General features: G+C 45.3%; 1 protein-coding gene across 2 annotated transcripts in view; it reads right to left on the bottom strand.

Annotated features, from left to right (window-relative positions):
* Positions 1 to 287: 287 nt before the first annotated feature.
* The window catches only part of TTYH3 (tweety family member 3), an 82,508-nt gene continuing 63,392 nt past the window's right edge, over positions 288 to 19,403 (bottom strand). For both annotated transcript variants that reach the window (XM_040441188.1, XM_040441187.1), the window contains one exon: positions 288 to 4,384. In XM_040441188.1, coding sequence (XP_040297122.1) covers positions 4,369 to 4,384 — 16 coding nt within the window. In that variant the 3' untranslated portion in view covers positions 288 to 4,368. The remainder of the gene's footprint in view (positions 4,385 to 19,403) is intronic.

The following is a 19,403-nucleotide window of genomic DNA, read 5'->3' as shown; positions in this document are numbered from 1 at the left end:
TGCATAGAGAGGGCCACAAAAAGATAAAAAGGCACAAAAAACATACAATAGGCCAGATCAACCAGGGGTTTATTGTATGCCACTCAATTTAGGCAGTATGAACCCTAAAGACACTCCTGAAGATGTTCTTTGATAGTAAAGGTAGGCATACACATTACCGTAGGCCTCATGCACACAATATTTTTGGTCTTCATCTCGGGTGACAGGTATCCAAGGTGTTTCTCATTTTTTAGGCTATAATGTTTTAGTTTTTTTTTGCTACCAAAATTTTTTGTGTTATCAGACACCCACATTTTTTTGGGAAAGGGAAGCAATATTTGTAGGTTGCTCAATGTTTTGCACAAACAGGACGTGGCAACTTTGGACAATCCAGTTTTTTTTTTAGAAAGATCCAGTTATGATGGGCTGATAGCAGGATGTTCTGCTGCTGTGTGATCAGCAATCCTGAGGAACCTGAAAAGAGTTCAATTTTCCAGCAGCACCATCACAGGAGATACGTAACATTACACCTTGTCCATTAAAGCAATGGCCTGTCTAAGTAAGGCAGAGATGTGTTGGGTCCTCCATAGAGAAGCTCTTAGGACTTTCTATGGAGGTACTTTAGCTTTGAATCATGACATTTGCAAGCTCACCAAGAAGGCTATGTTCACACTGATGCTAATACTTTCCTTGTTCTGCTCAACAATGAAAATGAAGGAAGCCACAGATCAGCTGCACACACAGCGTCTGACAAACCCCTCTGACTATGATGAGTTCCGTTGGGTTTCCACCAGGCCATCACCTCACTGGACAAAATAGCGCAGCATGCGGTGATGAAGATGTGAACAAAGCCTAAACCAGACTTAACCGTTACCGATTTTATGGCAATTTAGGCATTTGTACATCGGATAACTGGTTCTTAAAAGGATACCCATCATTTAAAAATACTTTTGACATGTAAAAAAAGTTTTAATTGGTGGAGATCCAAGCGCGGAGACCACCACCGGTAACTAAAACAAAGGGGAAGAAAAGCTCAGCTGATCGCTGTTCTTCTGTGCTTCCGACAGGCGGCCAATGGATCCACATAAAGCATATAAATCTGCAAGTTTCCAGACCGACCGTGTGGAGCCATTTTCAGAGAACCAGTCAGAAACAAAAGGAGCACAGATCTCTAATCACTAATGATGAGGTCAACGCAAATTCAGATCTCTTCTCAAAGAGGTTGTCCAGTATTCTACAGTCATCACTATCCGATTGGCAGGGGTCGGATATCCTGTACTCCCCTCTGACCGGTTGTTTAGTTTTGGTGACGAAACTACACAGCTCTGTCCATTGTGTAGTGGACTGTTATTGCAGCGCTGTTTCCACTGAAGTGAATGGAACCACTACAGAATAGCTGGTGGGCTGGGGTGCTGAAGATAGGTCGTCACTTGTAAAATGCTGGACAACCCCTTTAAGTATCTAACGAGATCCAAAATGGCTTTGAAAAGACCATGTAGACCTGCAGGGGCATATTTTTTTTATGATTGGATTTTACGCATTTTAGCCTAAAACAAACCAAAAAAAAACAAACACTTTTTTTCAATTGGTCTTTATTAAAAATGTTCAGCCGTTTTCTGAGCTACTGCAGGCTGTCAGTTTCTGTTTTCTAGCTCATGTGTAGTTCTTATCTCTGATCTCCTGACCTTCTAAACACTTATTGAAGCCATATTCTTATCGGTTTGATAAGAATTGAGCCATCATAATTGCTTATGATATCAGGAGTTCAGAGATAGAAGATACACATGAGCCTGCAAACATACTGATTTTTAACCCTGCAGCTCAGAAACGGCTGAACTGAACTGATTTTAGCCCAAAATGAGTAAAATGCAATCATTAATAAAAAAAATTGCTTTGAAGGTGTCCACAGTCTAAAACCCAGATTTCTTAAGACCGGCAAGCAAATTGAACCTATTAATATCACAAAGAGGACACAAACACTACAGTAATAATCTCAAGAGGTCTTGAGTTGGTTTCCTTTTACAATAACAAGGCAATCTTTTACAGGGGACACAGAGTCAAACATGCTATTTACATTTCACATTTTAAAGATGTCTGTTCTCGAACAGCCTCGTTATTTTTTTTTCCATTTCGGCTGTTTTAGTCAAGGATATGAATTAAAAAAGAACAATGAAGCGAAAAACCCAGGTGCATAACAATAGCATTGTGCTTCCTAAATGATGTCGATTAAGTGGAAAGATTAGTCCAGAAGGGCCTTATTTGGACCGACTTGGCTCCGTTTTATATCCTGCGGCCCAAGCCATTAAGACTTGACAAAAAAAACAACTAAAAACATAAAAATCATCATTTCTTGAGATTGGTGGATATTATATTTATAGTATGCAAAGGAGTCCTCAGAGTTTTCTCCAAAAACAAATGGCACAAGTCCATGGTATAAGTGAGGTGCGGTACGTTGACGATGTACATATCACATCCTGTTACAAGGTTGAGGAGATCTCTGTACAACAACCACAACAATCCCAGTACTATTCCGCAAAGCTTTCCGGCAAGCCGATAGACACAATGGATGATCAAGCTCAATAGCTTTAGCACCAGTGATAGAAGTTGGAATTCTCCAGTTGTAGACATCTTGATGGTAGGCGGTGATATATATATTTTTTTTCTTGAGATCTGGCTGTCACAATATGTCCCCCCTGAATCGAATCTCATGTCCGTAAGATCGGGAAAGTAAATAAATAACGCAAATGTATTTGTAAAAGTAGAATCAATGGACAAAAAACAATAAATCCGAGCTGGTAAAATAAAGTAGGACTCCAATATGGCATTTATAAGTACACCCGTTTTGGGAGTGACTGGGGTAGGGAGGGGAAAGATAGGACATACCAACAATTTATACAATGTAGGCTATAGGGAAAGGAGTAAATGTGTCTATTGTATTGTGTATAGACATCCCCCCCGTCTTCCATCAGGTCCCGGTCATTTTCCATGATGTTTATGGATTGCATCTACTGTCTATCCATTAGTAGTAAATCACAAGTATAGCAGTGCCAAGTAGATTAACCACAATCAACAGATAAAAATGAAGTTTCTCTTCGAGGACATAGTGGTCTTGGGTAGGTTTTAGCTGCTCTGTTAAACACAATTGGCAAAAAAAGGGGGTAAAAGGCAAGACTGGGTAGGTGGCCCTATAAAAGTCTAGTGGTTACCTCTTCACAACAGCATTAGTGGAGGTATACGGCGCTCACATCTCATCAAAATATTTGCTGCCAACCAAAAATCTGTACTACTGCACCCTCCCAAATTCTGTATAGTTTTATCCTCGACTGGTCCTAATCTTTACAGTTTCCATGCTTGTAGCCTGTGTAAGGAGATCCTACAACAAGTCTGTGAAGGACGGAGAGGGATCTCTTGTATGGCATGTGAGACAACTTCACGGAAGGAAAGGGTGGGTCACTCAGAGGTTTCTATTCAACCTAAACACCCTACAGAAAGCACTAAGGGGAGCTTGAGAAGAGAAGCAGCTTGGGTACAGGTATGAGATACGAACCGGATGATGCGTAAGCAATAAGTCAATGGCGTTGTGGTTTAGGTTGGCAAATTTCCAGTCATTTAAACCAAAGCAGACTATATCACAGCGCATTGAACCGCAGACGGAGGGACAAAATGCAGTAAAGCGCCTCATGACGAGACCAACACGACATGCAATTTACAATATGGAATGTGCACAGAAACTCTGGTCAGTGGTGTCATAAAATTGCTGCCGACCCGGCGAATGGTTTAGTGCATTTTTAGTATAAATTTAATATAAAGTGGTTTCCAAAAGGTTACAAATAATACTGAAAAAAAAAACAAAAAAAAACACTGGCAAAGTACGCATGGGGGTCATTAAAAAGAATGGTGTACGCAGACGATGTAAAAAGAATACAAAATAAAACGCGACATACCATGTTAAATAATAAAACTGCACCTCATGGGTTAAGAAAAATAAAAATAAAAATTCCTTTTGAAAGGCAAAATGAAGAGAAAACATTGAGAAATAAAAGACCCCAGGAAGGAGCAAGCTCTCGACAGAAATGGTTATGAGGTTATGATCCCCGGACTGAAGACATGAGATGAGCTCCTCATTGAGGTCAGCCATTACGGAGGGACATCCCAAGAAACTTGTCATTCCATGCAACGGTCTCCTTTGTTCTTCCCGTGGACAGGAGGCAAGAAGTACAGGGAGGGGTGTCTAGGGATGCCAACATTTTTTTTTTTGTAGACACATTGAACCACACAGTGGGATTTCGGGGGGCTATGGCAGGAGGACATCTGTCTGTAGACGTCTGGATCACCCGCTTGTTTAACGAGCTTCCGATTCTGGGCGGTTAGTAGCCAGATACTTTGCTCTCATGCTTGACGTGTACTGGAGGGGGGAGAAAAAACAAACAAAAAACAAAAACAAAACAAAAATAATTAGTCCAGTCAATGTCACAGAATTGGAATCAATTTGTAAGAACCCACTTTATTCCTCTCAGGATACCCGCCATAGTGAATGAACAAATCTGCACGACAGGATCGGACTGTACGACCACAATCTGACCCGTTACGCTAAAACATGATGGATGGTGAGTACATGGAAGTAGCGGTATGTATGAAACGAAACAAAGGACTGCAATGAAGACTGTATAGTACAGATACAAGACGTGTGCTGCATCACCCATCATCAAGGCTCAAGGATAAGACCCTCATTATGGACGCTATTCCCTGAACTCCAGCAAAAGATTCAGAAACGGCCATGTATGAGGGGGGCCCTCCCCCCCCATGTGTGTCCAGGACTAGTGACTTGTCTATGTCAGGCCGGGGTCCCGGGGTTGGACTCCCAACTATCAAACATTGATGGCCTATGAATGTTTTATTCCCCAAAAAGTACTAAAAGCTCGTCTCAGAGAGGTCAGCTGAATGCCCCTAGCCCTGCTCCTGACACCCCGTCTGAGGTCAGTGAAGCCGCTACCGAGGAACACGTAGTGTTACATCAGAACAATGGCCGCCCTTGTAATACGATGACCGCTCAAGTCTGACAGCATGGGAGCCGCTCATAGAGGAGGGTCTCGGGCACGAAAACCACATTGGGCATACAGTCAAGGGTGTCTTCATGAGATAACTCCCTTAAACGGGTACCGGTATTTCCATCATGGTACATTCACAAGGTATGCCAAAAAAGTCCAATGGATAAAAGGCACTGCTTCTTGAGAACGGGGTCTGCTTGCCGCTTGCGCATGCACAGGTCTTTCCATTCGCTTCTAAGGGGAGCTTGGTTGTCCTCGGGACTCCCATAGAAATGAATGTAAAGGAGTGTGGAACATGTGCGGCCACCTCAATACACTGCAGCTGGCGAACAGGCCCGTTCTCTAGATAACGAGGAGTGTTTGGTGGAGAAAGGTGGACATTACAGTGGTATTCCCATATCGGAGTCTTATATCATACTCCACAGTCTCTGCCCGGGTATAGCATCAATGCAAGTCCAGTTGATGAATCTGAAGTGGGCTGAAACCACAGAGTCAAATTTTTTTATTTGGGGCGTGACTCTGCACCTGCGATTCTGAAACCACCTGTATGCACTGGTACAGCGGCTTAAAAATACATACCGCATGCCGCTCTGCCCCAATATTTGGATATGTACGTAATGCATTAATGAGATGCCACAAACCATGACAGTAAAAAAAATAAAGCCGCAATAAGTTCTGGCAATAGGACCTTGCTGACAGTTTCCTGGTAAGATTCTTCTGCACTACGAGAAGGGTTTGTCAAGCCATTTAATTAAAATAAGAAAACCGCTGAGCGATAAAAGAAGTTATACTTACCTTACCAATCCCCTGCAGTTCCAACCCTTCCCGATTTCGGTTCCTTCTCGATCACATGCGACAGACATGTGACCGCCGCCGCCAATCACTGGCTTTCAAAATAAAAATTTTCAAACAATGCTCTAACCAAATACAGAGATCAGCGACCGTCTCTATAGAGCCTCCCGATCCCACGTCTACCCTAATCAATTTAAATGAGTTCTGATCCATCAAGCAAATATTAAAATTTGCCCTCTAATACTTACACTGCCCCTAACAGTGGGCAATTCTCACGTGATCATGATCAGACTCGGTTGCACATAGACGCCTACACGTATGGACAGGAACGTGTGCCCCTAGGTCTCCACCAAATTGGGCGTTTTAGGGTCCTTTCGCGCTTGCGTTTGTCTTTTCCGCCACCGAGTTCCGTCCTAGGGGCTCAATACCGGAAAAGAACTGATCAGGCATATCCCCATGCATTCTGAATGGAGAGCAATCCGTTCAGGATGCATCAGGATGTCTTCAGTTCAGTCGTTTTGACTGTTCAGGACGGAGATAATACCGCAGCATGCTACGGTTTTATCTCCAGCCCAAAAAACTGAAGACTTGCCTGAATACCGGATCCGGCTTTTTTTTTCATAGGAATGTATTAATGCCGGATCCGGTATTCAAAATACTGGAATGCCGGATCCTGTCTTCCGGTCTGCGCATGCGCAGACTGGTAAAAATGTGGAAAAATAAATAAATTTGAAACGGATCCGTTTGTCCGTATGACAAACAGACAGACAGATCCTTTCTTGCATTGCAGGATCCTGATCAGTCTTAAAATGCAATCAGTTTGCATACGTTTAAGTCTGAAAGTAGCCTTAGCCAATAGTTTCATTTTGAATTTTCATATTCGTTACGTTTCGGCAGAGAGGTACATGCGTTTCATTCCTACAGCGGCTGCAGCACAGGAAACGGAAACTTCCCCTGGCAAAATCATGTGTGTCCTGTGGGGGCTGCGGGATAATGGACATTTGTTGATCGGCGTGGTGGCTGAAAAGGACTTGTCTGCGCAAGACGCCCACAATTGGGCCATCCACCATTGGGTGTCACTACTTGATGGCATTTCCCCCCTTGCGCCAATTTTTGCCGCTCTTGGAAAACCCCTTTAAAGAGGAGCATTGCCTATATAATAACGTTTCTGAAGCAGCTTTTCTTGTGACTATGACTTCCTTTAGGATTCCCTCATCTGGAACTTCATTGCAAACTGCTGGCATTTCATTCGTAAACGTCTAGCAGGAATAATAGGGGAACGGCACTATATAAAGTCATAAGAATAGATGCTCCAGAATTGGTAATAAAAGGGGAACTTAACGAATTGCAAAAAAAAGAAGAGGGGACAGCTCCTCTTTAACTGCATCCTGCTGTCTGATTGTGACAGTGACAATACACTGCAGTCTTCTGCACCCGGCCCACGTGGATGAGACGGGGACTGTGAATTTCTTACAGAGATACTCCTGTGACCTCACATGTTCCTTCACTGGTCACTGACCCAACCAATGATATTATAAAGACAGATATTTCGGATGCATTAATGGCTCCCTGAGCTCCCTCGACCTACGTTTCTGGATCACCTGAATGTAAGTGTATGACAATAACAGCCATGAAAACAATGGAAGGAGATGATGGGAAATCCACCGAATGGTCATTGTTTTCTGCAGGAATGGAGGTCAATGCGCTAACACCTGTGGAGGGGAAGGAAACAAGAGAGAACAAAACACACCAACAATTTACAGCCCCAGAGTTATTGAAATGACAGACACGGGGGGGGGGAGCGGTGAGGGGGGAGAGGTTCGCAAGCTGAGATAATCCTCATGCATGCAGCGCGCAAGTGCGTGGTGCCACAGCTCGACCCTCTGCCAAGTGTGGGGACGGCCGCAGCCAAAGCCGGATCACAAGAAGCACAGCAGGCGGTCAGACACGGTGTAAGCACAGACAGCGTAAGTCCATTGGAAGGGGTCAAGCAAGGATGAAGAGGACGTGTTCAGCAGAGTGTGGGTGCGAGGTGTCTGAAATGTCATGATGGAGAGCCAGCCTGATACTGAAGAGATCCACATCTGGTCCTACAGACTGGTCTGTTCTTCTAGAACAGGGCTAGGCAACCTACGCCACTCCAGCTGTTGTTAAACTACAACTCCCAGCATGCATACTTGCACTGCTCTTTTAAGACCTATCTTAGAAATGAATGGAGCATGCTGGGAATTGTAGTTTCTCAACAGCTGAATTGCCGAAGGTTACTGATCCCTGTTCCGGAAGAATGTACGAGACACAAGAGAGTAGTCCTAAATGGCTTCTGTCTCATCACTTTATGATCAGTGGGGGTCCGATCTCTGGGGCCCCCACAGATCATTGAAAAGGTGCTTACGGCAGAGCAAGGGATAATGGGGTTGCCTGCCAAGTGGCTAGGATCACCAATGGGCAGGTGGCCCTTGCATTCTCAGACTCAGCAGGACCCCCAGCGATCATCAAGTGATGGCATATCCTAGAGTAGAGTAAACCTTGCATGATATTAGGAGATGCATGTAGACGTGGACACCTCTCTGGAGTTGGGCAGAACAGTGTAATACCGACACACTTGTGGGTTGTGTGCTGACAAACACAAATCTATTCCGTCTGACAACCATAATTTGAAGGAGTAGTAGGAGACAGAAGCAAGCGCCACTCTGGACCACAGGCTGCATCTGGTATCATTATACCCATCTCCTACAACCCACTTTAAACAATATCTATAAGTTCTGAATGGTAGGGTAGGGTGCGGCTGCTAAAATGAGGGGGCTGAGCGCTGAGCCTGATCATTTCTGTTTGGCTCTGCTCAGTCGTCCTGGGAGAGCAGTGACAGTGATGTAAGGATTCCTAGGAAGTCTATCCCTTCACCGCTCACTATGGGCGCTGAGTTGTCAGCATCTCCATCACAGCTGTGCCTCCAAGTCTGTCTCTTTTTCATTCTATTCCAATGGGAACAAGAACTTTTGAGGATCCCGTGACGGCAATTGGGCAGCAGGAGTGTCACCTGTTCACATAGTACATATGCATGTGTGACCCTATGATGAAGTCAACTAATTTGATAAAGGTCCATGTGCTAAAAGTGGTTTCATCCAAATGAAGATCTGGCAGGTAAGGAACATGCGTGCTTGCTATAGAGAATGAAGGGTGAGTGACTGTCCGTAAATTCTGGAGATCAGAGGGACGGGAGGCGCCCCTGACAGTGTCCTGAAGCTCCTACATCATCTGCAGGGAGAGTCACACTTTCCAGGTTTGTTTTATATGCTTTTTATGTACATTTATATTTTGCATTTTGTTCTTGAAAATGGTGGCACGTTGTATGCGAAAAGGAGACAGAAAAGTGAGATTTACACGTGCACTGCGCCATTTAAACTTCTTCTCAAGGTCAATGGACTACTCTATAGGACTGTGATAACATAATGCACGTCTGGGATGACCCTCATTTTAGTCACTCCGTGTCAGACCTCTGGTACTTGTCCTAGAAACGGATAATTGGGTATTAAAGGGGTTTACCTGTGTAGTAAGAAGGGATGGCAAATCAGTAGGATAGGTCATCACTTTATAATGAGTGGAGGTCCAACCTCTGGCCTCCTCCATCCACCCACCTCGCACAGCTGTAGTCACCTGAATCGGGTGGTCAGGGTGCCGGAAAAACAGCGAACACCAGCGCTGAGTCACAGCCATCAGTGGGGGGTCCAGGTAGTTGGATCACCAGCGATCATAAGGCCTAACCTAGCAATATGCCATCACTTTATAAAAATAGGGATACCCCTTTAAAATTCAGTGTCAACAGGAAAAACTTAAAGGGGTTGTCCCATCAGAGACATTTATGGAATATTGTTAGGATAAGCCATAAGTGTCTGATAGGAGTGGATGCCGACCCACACCTATCTCCAGAACGGGGAGAGATCAAGACAATCATGTAGGACCACCCTCCAGTCATCACTACTGGACTTCTGGCTCAGCTTGTACAGATGTCCTATAGTGGCCACATATGTGTTGCTTGCTCTCCACTCACTGCTAGGAGACTTCATTTTTAGAAGTCCCATAGCAGTGTGCAGAGAGGACACGCCTGGTGCACGCTTCATTCACTTCAGGGCCTTGTTCTTGAGATGGGAGCAGGTCTCAGAGGTGGGGTTTGCACCCATCTGCCTTAGTGACATATCCTAGCAATTGGCCATAAAAGTCCCCGGAGGAAGGACGGGGGCAAGGAAAAAGAATAACTTCAGTACAAAGTAAAGTGCGAGATGCAATACCTGTGGCCAGAAATCGCAGTAACGGAATACAAGTTTACCCAACATGGCGTGTGATGCCTCTGGAGTGCAGATACACGTTTGCAGAACATGCTTGTTTTTACGAGGGATCTAGGGCCGGGCTGTAGAAATCACTGGACAGGAGAAGCGAGCAGACAGTGGCTGATCACGGCCTCCTCCCTTAGGCTCTGTTCATAAACCCTGATGGAAGCCTCTGAGGTACGTCGCTTTACTGGAATACATCGGCTGTTGACCCCATTAATCAGCAAAAACGTATACAGGCCCAGAATATGCCAAAAGCGCATATGTGGCATACGCTGAGGGGCCTATGGGTAAGTTGGAGGTTTACAATGGGGAATACGCCCAATAATACAGTGTAAGGGTCCATACACACGTCCGTAGTGTATTGCGGATCCGCAATACACCCGGCCGGCACCCCCATAGAACTGCCTATTCTTGTCCGCAATTGCGGACAAGAATAGGACATGTTCTATTTTTTTCCGAAGCCGCGGACCGGAAGTTTGGGGCCACGCTCCGGAAATGCGGATGCGAGCAGCACACTGTGTGCTGTCCGCATCCATTCCTGCCCCATAGAGAATGAATAGGTGCGGAACGGGTGCGGACACATTCTACGGACGGGTGCAGACACATTCTACTGTCCGCATCCATTCCTGCCCCATAGAGAATGAATGGGTCCGCACACGTTCCGGATAATTGCGGAACGGGTGTGGACACATTCTACGGACGTCTGAATGGAGCCTAAGGGCTTATGCACGCGGCTGTAGTTTTGGTCCGCATCCGATCTGCGTTTTCTGTGGATCGGATGCCGACCCATTTATTTCAGCAGGGATGTCTGCATCCGCAAGTCTGTTCTGTGGCCCCATAAAAAAAATAGAACATGTCCTATTCTTGTCCATTTTGCCGACAAGGATAGTACATTTCTGCAGGAGTAACATAAAAAACATGCCGGCAAACACTCGGACAGGATCCGTGTTTTGCGGACCCGCGATTTGCAGACCACAAAACCTTTACGGCCGTGTGCATGAGCCCTACCTCAGAGGCAACCAGGAATGAGTTGTGAATAGAGCCTTACGCCATCACGTTGTTACCCTCCACTTGACATATAGGAAGGGATAAGGTCCAGACGTATATGTCCACCGGACACTAACCATAAACGTGATGTGAGCATAGCCTTACATGGCACAAAGCATGCTGGGACTTGTAAAGTGAGGTTCCTGTGCTGGCGACATGTCTCTTTCACAATGGCCGCCACTAGGTGGAGGAGGGACAATGCCCTTGATTCCTACAAGAACATTACCTGTCCCAGGCTTTGGTTGTAGTGTTTTGGGAGTTGATGGCTTCAGCCGGGAAGGAGGAGGAAGAAGAGGAGGAGGAGAAGAGTGCAGGGTAAAGGAGAAGGAGAGGGTTGAGTGAAGGAGGGGGGACCTTGGTTTCAGTACCTGTTCCAATAGCGAGCGCCGTTACCAGTACGTCCGTGCACTGTCCGAGGGTTTAAACTGCCAGCTCAAATGGCTGCTACTGTCCATGGCAGCCAAATACAACTGTGGTGTTGCAGGAAAGAAAGAGAAAAAGAAAGTGGAGCCTGAACGTGCATGAAACATGATATAGTGCAGCCAACACATCATGGTGAACTGTACATCCATGTGTGTGCAAGAGGGGGCGCTATCACTCTACAGGAATAGCTCTGGATCAGAAAAGGGAGCACACGGGGGGGAAAGGGAAGACTGGGGGAAGAGAGAGCAACAAACACTGGACCACGTCAGACGTCTCGACACCATCTCACTGCAAGACAGGACATTACCGGAATGCTGCTCTTTAGATACCAGTACCTGGTAAGTATGTGGAATGGAGTAGCGAATGACCCCCAAATTCTGCACGACACTCAGGGCTGGCACTTTTAGTGCAGGTTAGGGGCCACAGGACCCCCCCACTTACACATCTTTCGAATTGATTCAACCTGCAAGGAGTCAGCTCTCCAAACCTTCATGCTTTTCTCATCATCTTCTATCAAACCGTCCTAAACTGGGGGTATGTACCCCTCCAACCCCTAGTTCCCCAAGATGACTGGCCAACCTATTCCTTTTGCCCTTAAAGGGGTTGTCCAATGACAAACACTTATCCCGGGATAGAATGACCACTGGGGCCACCACGATCATGAGAAGGGGGGGGCAGTGTTGGAGCGTCGGTCACGCATTTGTGCAGCCGACCCATTCAACTCTATGGGACTGCCAGAGGTAGCCTGGGAAACCCCCTTTAAAGGGGTTGTCCAAGAGGGGGAGGGGAATGGCTGTCAGCTGAAAGAACGTTTGGCCGTCAGCGTGGGCCTGACTTGTATCTTCGAAGATCGCATCCTTCATGCGACTGCTAATGTTACTGATGTAAATAATTCCTTCAACTGGATCTCTGGAACATAAAGTATGGAGGACAGATAAGAAAAAACGTAACCCTAGCAGTAAAGTCTTGGCTGTAAACAGTTCAAGTGCCATCGCCTTCCCCGTTACTACAGCGCTGTGATGGCCAGACGCAATCAGGGATGTCAGAGTAATGAGGTTCAGCTCGTTAAGCCTTGCACGACCATTCCATTTGCTAGTTAATTTTCCCTTTAATGAGCAGCCCTGGGGAGAAGGCAGACTGTGGGGGTTGGGGGGGGGTCATTTGTCATTTCCGAAATCTTGAAAGCAGGCCGGCCATTATAGATGTGATCCACATAAAACGTATCCCTCTAGAAGGCTGTACTTACCCTATGGCCCTTTTCAGTCATATGTTGTTAATTCGATTCCATTTTCAGTGACTTAATGTGCATAAAACTTACAATCTAAGGCCTCCTGCACACGACCGTATGGCTTTTTCAGTGTTTTGCGGTCCGTTTTTCACGGATACGTTGTTCCGTTTTTTGTTTCCGTTGTGTTTCCGTTTCTGTTCCGTTTTTCCGTAGGGCATATACAGTAATTACATAGATAACATTGGGCTGTGCATAACATTTTCAATAGATGGTTCCGCAAAAAACAGAACAGAAACGGAAGACATACGGATGCATTTCCGTATGTGTTCCGTTTTTTTGCGGACCCATTGACTTGAATGGAGCCACGGAACGTGATTTGCGGGCAATAAGGCTACATTCACACGTCTGTGGTGTGTTGCGGACCTGCAAATTGCGGGTCCGCAACACACCAGCCCGTCACCCCCATAGAAATGCCTATTCTTGTCCGCAAGCTGCGGACAAGAATAGGACATGCTCTATCTTTTTGCGGAGCTGCGGACCCAAAATCGGGGCCGCGCTCCGCAATTGCGGCTGCAGACAGCACACTGTGTGCTGTCCGCATCCATTCCGTCCCCATAGAGAATGAAAGGGTCCGCACCCGTTCCGCAAAATTGCGGAACGGATGCGGACAAATTTTGCGGACGTGTGAATGGAGCCTAATAGGACATGTTCTATCTTTAAACGGAACGGAAAAACAGAAACGGAATGCATACGGAGTACATTCCGTTTTTTTTGCGGAACCATTGAAATGAATGGTTCCGTATACAGACTGTATATGGAACGCAAAAAACGGCCAGTAAACGGGGGAAAAAACGGTCGTGTGCAGGAGGCCTAAAAGTGTTTTTCTGTATAACCTCCTCTGATGCACAGCTCTGAATCCTCTGCATGGTGATAAATGATAAAAATTTAGGCAGGCACCACTAGGGGGAGCTTAAGAGCTTACTGCATACTATTCATACATTGAACTCAATAATAATACAGTAAAGCTCCCCCTAGTGGGGGCTGAAGGTAGCTAGGATTTTATCACTGAACTATAGGTTTAGAGCTTTGTATCAGAATAAAAAGGATCCATGAGCGTCAAGACATAATTAATGAGCACAGATCATTGCTCTTGAGAACAATATGGAGTCAAAAGGTGAACATTTAGAGTGCTAGAAGATTTTATACTCTCCTGTAACGTATGACGTCTGCAGACATCCTGTATGAAAATAAAGCAGCTCCATACAACCCCCAACAATTTACAGAATAGTACACCATACGTCTGCAGGGTCCTGAAACCACCAGGACAAGAATGTCTGTGTCCTGTATGGGTGCGTCTAATCCTGATTATTTTACATCCTTCTTAGGCCTAGTTCACACGAATGTATGGCTTTTTCAGTGTTTTGCGGTCCGTTTTTCACAGATCCGTTGTTCCGTTTTTTGTTTCTGCTGTGTTTCTGTTTCCGTTCTTCCGTTTGGCATATACAGTATACAGCAATTACATAGAAAAAATTGGGCTGGGCATAAAATTTTCAATAGATGGTTCAGCAAAAACGGAACGGATACGGAAGACATACGGATGCCTTTCCGTATGTGTTCCGTTTTTTTTGCGGACCCATTGACTTGAATAGAGCCACGGAACGTGATTTGCGGGCAATATTAGGACATGTTCCATCTTTCAACAGAACGGAAAAACGGAAATAGGGAAACGGAATGCATACGGAGTACATTCCGTTTTTTTTGCGGAACCATTGAAATTAATGGTTCCGTATACGGAACACAAAAAAACGGCCCATACACTCGCACAAAAAAACGTTTGTGTGAACTAGGCCTTAAAGGGTTTGTCCAAGTTATTTTAAAAGCTCCCTACAAAACCATTAAATGTAATTAAAAAAACAATAAGCCTTATACTCCCAGTTAATCGCCGCCATTTCCAGGCATGCCGCTACAGTTGGCCCCACAGTGATGAGTTCGTCTGATCGCAGCAATACCCTGCAGTCAATCACTGGCCTCAGTGGTAAAAGGCGTGAGATTGCCAAGGTCAATGACCGACTGCAGCGGTCCTGTGGGATAGAAGGCTGTGTTACTGCTGCAGCCATGTCTATACAGAACGGGGGATTAAGTGGTAGGATTATTTTTTTTATTATTACCTTTTGGGGCTTTGGGGAGAATTTTAGGCAAGTCAGACTGCCTCTAATCGTAGAGAGAAGCGTTACTGGATGTGAGTGACGAGGGAGGTAACAAACAAGAGGCCTATGTTCAACTCCTGCCCGATCATCATTTCTCTTGATGTCATGGGGGACTGGTGCGCTGCCCCCCCCCCCACACGTGTTAGATGATCGCTGGCTCGGCTGACATGCATGTCCTGCCTCAAAGTATGTGGACACATCTCCTAATCAGTAGGGTTGAACGCTTTACCTACACCTATTGAAGGAACACTAAAGCTAAGACTAAGCCGGAGATACTTCTCCTCCACTGTCTGTCGCTCTGTAGGATTATCCTCATGATCCCGACACAAACCGCCTTGTAGAAAACCTACTGAGAACACAGGGTTAATCTCCTGCTCAACTCTTCCATCTGAGAGGTTAGGCCTAGTTCACACAAACGTTTTTTTTTTGCGAGTGTGCGAGCCTTTTTTTGTGTTCCGTATACGGAGCCATTCATTTCAATGGTTCCGCAAAAAAAAACGGAATGTACTCCGTATGCATTCCGTTTCCGTATTTCCGTTTTTCCGTTCCATTGAAAGATAGAACATGTCCTATTATTGCCCGCAAATCACGTTCCGTGGCTCTATTCAAGTCAATGGGTCCGCAAAAAAAACGGAACACATACAGAAAATGCATCCGTATGTCTTCCGTATCCGTTCCGTTTTTGCTGAACCATCTATTGAAAATTTTATGCCCAGCCCGATTTTTTCTATGTAATTACTGTATATGCCATACAGAAAAACGGAACAGAAACGGAAACACAACGGAAACAAAAAACGGAACAACGGATCCGTGAAAAACGGACAGCAAAACACTGAAAAAGCCATACGGTCGTGTGAACTAGGCCTTAATCTCCTGCTCAACTCTTCCATCTGCAGTCGGTGGCTGGCTAAGGGGTGTGGCCTAGCAAAGGGGGCAGGGCTTTGTGATCTCTTGTCCTATTGCAGACAGAACAGGGAGGAGGAGCAGGGGGCACATGGCTGAGCTCCTGGGCTGTTTATCAGCTTTAGGGTCCATTCACATGTCCGTAGTGTATTGCGGATCCGCAACACACCCGGCCGGCATCCCCATAGAACTGCCTATTCTTGTCAGCAATAGCGGACAAGAATAGGACATGTTCTATCTTTTTCCGGAGCCGCGGACCGGAAGATCGGGGGGGCGCTCCGGAAATGCGGACAGCACATTGTGAATGAATGAATGTGGAACGGGGGCGGACGTGTGAATGGACCCTTAAAGGGAGTCTGTCAGCACAATTTGACATTATAGACCGCTTACATAGCGCTGTAGCATAACTATAGATGAGCCAAATGGTACCTTTGTGGTTTTCCTCTGAAGTTTACCAGAGGCAAAAACGCAGTTTTATTCACACGCAAGAGATGCCTCCCAAGTGCCCAGGGGCGGCGCTCGGGCTGTAAGTGCCCAGGCCACTTTGCCTTCTTCTCAGATAACCCAAGCCTCTTGCTTGGCCCGCATCGTAAGCTCCTTCCTCAATTAGTGTACTGGCCGAGATTGCGCCGGCGCATGCGCACTGCATGGAGCGATGCCACTGCCCATAATGGCCATCACAGTGCGCATGCTCGGGCCGGCGGTGAACTGCGCACTCGTGGGATCTCGGCCAGTACACTGGATGATGCAAGAGGCTTACAGGGCGGGCCAAGCAACAGGCTGGGGAGGGGTTAAGTGAGAAGAAGGTAGGGCGGCCTGGGCACTTACAGCCCGAATGCCGCCCCTGGGCACTTGCAGCCCGAATGCCGCCCCTGGGCACTTGCAGCCCGAATGCCGCCCCTGGGCACTTGCGAGCCCTCATTCGCATATGAATAAAACAGCGTTTTTTGCCTCTGGTGAACTTCAGAACACAACGACAAAAGTTATGCTACAGCGCTATGTAAGCGGTCTATAATGTCGAATTGTGGCACGCGACAAAATACGATCAAAAGAAAGGAGGAGCTGGAATATATTTTATGCATTTTCTGTGTTTAGTGTTCCTTTAACCACTTCCCATCTGGGCCATTTGCCCCCTTCCTGACCAGGCCAAATTTTGCAAAACTGACATATCTCACTTTATGTGGTAATAACTTTGGAACGCCTTTATTTATCCAAGTCATTCAGAGATTGTTTTCTCGTGACACATTGTACTTCATGATAGTCATAAATTTGAGTCAAAATATTTCACCTTTATTTATGAAAAAATCCCAAATTTACCCAAAAATTTGAAAAATTCGCAATTTTCTAAATTTCAATTTCTCTGCTTTTAAAACAGAAAGTGATACCTCATAAAATATTTATTACTTAACATTCCCCATATGTCTACTTTATGTTGGCATCATTTTGGAAATGTCATTTTATTTTTTTAGGACGTTAGAAGGCTTAGAAGTTTAGAAGCAATTCTTCAAATTTTTAAGAAAATTGCCTAAATCCACTTTATAAGGACCAGTTCAGGTCTGAAGTCACTTTGTGGGGCCTACATAGTGGATACCCCCATAAATGACCCCATTGTAGAAACTACACCCCTCAAGGTATTCAAAACCGATTTTACAATTTTTGTTAACTCTTTAGGCGTTCCACAAGAATTAAAGGAAAATGGAGATCAAATTTTTAAATTTCACTTTTTTGGCAGATTTTCCATTTGAATCAATTTTTTTCTTTAACACATCGATGGTTAACAGCCAAACAAAACTCAATATTTATTACCCAGATTCTGCGGTTTACAGAAACACCCCACATGTGGTCGTAAACTGCTGTATGGGCACACGGCAGGGCGCAGAAGAAAAGGAACTCCACATGGTTTTTAGATGCCATGTCCCATTTGAAGCCCCCTGATGCACCCTTACAGTAGAAACTCCCAAGAAGTGACCCCATTTTGGAAACTAGGGGATAAGGTGCCAGTTTTATTAGTACAATTTTTGGGTACATATGATTTTTTTTAACATTCATTATAACACTTTATGGGGCAAGGTGACCAAAAAATTGGTTGTTTTAGCACAGTTTCTATTTATTTATTTTTACAGCGTTCACCTGAGGGGTTCAGTCAAGTGACATTTTTATAGAGCAGATTGTTACGGACGTGGCGATACCTAATATGTATACTTTTTCTCATTTATTAAAGTTTTACACAATAATAGAATTTTTGAAACAAAAAAATTATGTTTTAATGTGTCCATGTTCTGAGAGCTATAGTTTTTTTATTTTTTGAGAGATTTTCTTATGTAGGGGCTCATTTTTTGCGGGATGAGGTGACGGTTTTATTGGTACTATTTTGTGGGACATACGCGTTTTTGATCACTTGGTGTTGCACCTTTTGTGATGCAAGGTGACAAAAATTGCTTGTTTTGACACAGTTTTTTTTTTTTTTTTTTTTTTTTTCGGTGTTCACCCGAGGGGTTAGGTCATGTGATATTTTTATAGAGCTGGTTTATACGGACGCGGCGATACCTAATATGTATACTTTTTTTTATTTTTTCTATTTTTAACTTTTTTTTTTCATTCCTTACTTGGGGACTTTTTTTTTTTTTACATGTGAAACTTTTTTTTATTTTTTTATTTTCAACCTTTTATTTTTATTTTTTTTATTTTACACTTTTCGTCCCCCATAAGGTCATTGATTTCTCCTGTAACTGGGGCTGACATAGTAGCCCCAGTTACAGGACAAATACACCCCTAGAGAGGCTGTACAGCAGCAATCCAGCGCTGTACAGCCTCACAGCAGGGCTGATCGAGGTCTCTGAGAGACCTCACACAGCTCCTGCACTCTCCGGTCATGGCGGTCACATGACCGCCGGGCCAGAACAGGAAGCGCACAGCGCTTCCTTCTCTGCAGACACAGCGCTCGGTGAGCGCTGTGTCTGCAGCGATCGTGAAGGCAGGGACACCTGGGAACTGTCCCTGCCTTGTCTTAGGGTTGCCCTGCTGTCACTGACAGCGGGCAACCCGATCAGCAGCTGCACGATTAGCGTGCAGCTGCTATTTCTGACAGGACGTTTTAAAACGTGCTGTCAGAAATAGACGTCCACCCATAGGACGTTTATATCCTATGGGCGGACGTGAGGCGGTTAACCTTCAAGGAGCAACATTAGCAGTCACCGTGTAGCCTCTATCTACATTTTGTATTTTCATTACATTTAGGGCATGTGCCAGGAAAGCTGGCGACTTAAAGGCACTGTACCCGGACATCCCTCCATCTTCATCCCGGCAGCCCCCCTGACAAGACCATCGGAGCAGTTCATGCTCCGATGCTCTCCTTTGCCCTGCGCTAAATCGCACAGGGCAAAGGCATTTTCTGGAGTTGCGGTGACGTACCGGGGCTCTCCATGGGGCCGCCAGGCTGAGGCTTCCG

The sequence above is a fragment of the Bufo bufo genome, chromosome 7 (genome assembly GCF_905171765.1).
Source record: "Bufo bufo chromosome 7, aBufBuf1.1, whole genome shotgun sequence".
Taxonomy (NCBI): domain Eukaryota; kingdom Metazoa; phylum Chordata; class Amphibia; order Anura; family Bufonidae; genus Bufo; species Bufo bufo.
This window is presented reverse-complemented; position numbering and strand designations above follow the sequence as displayed.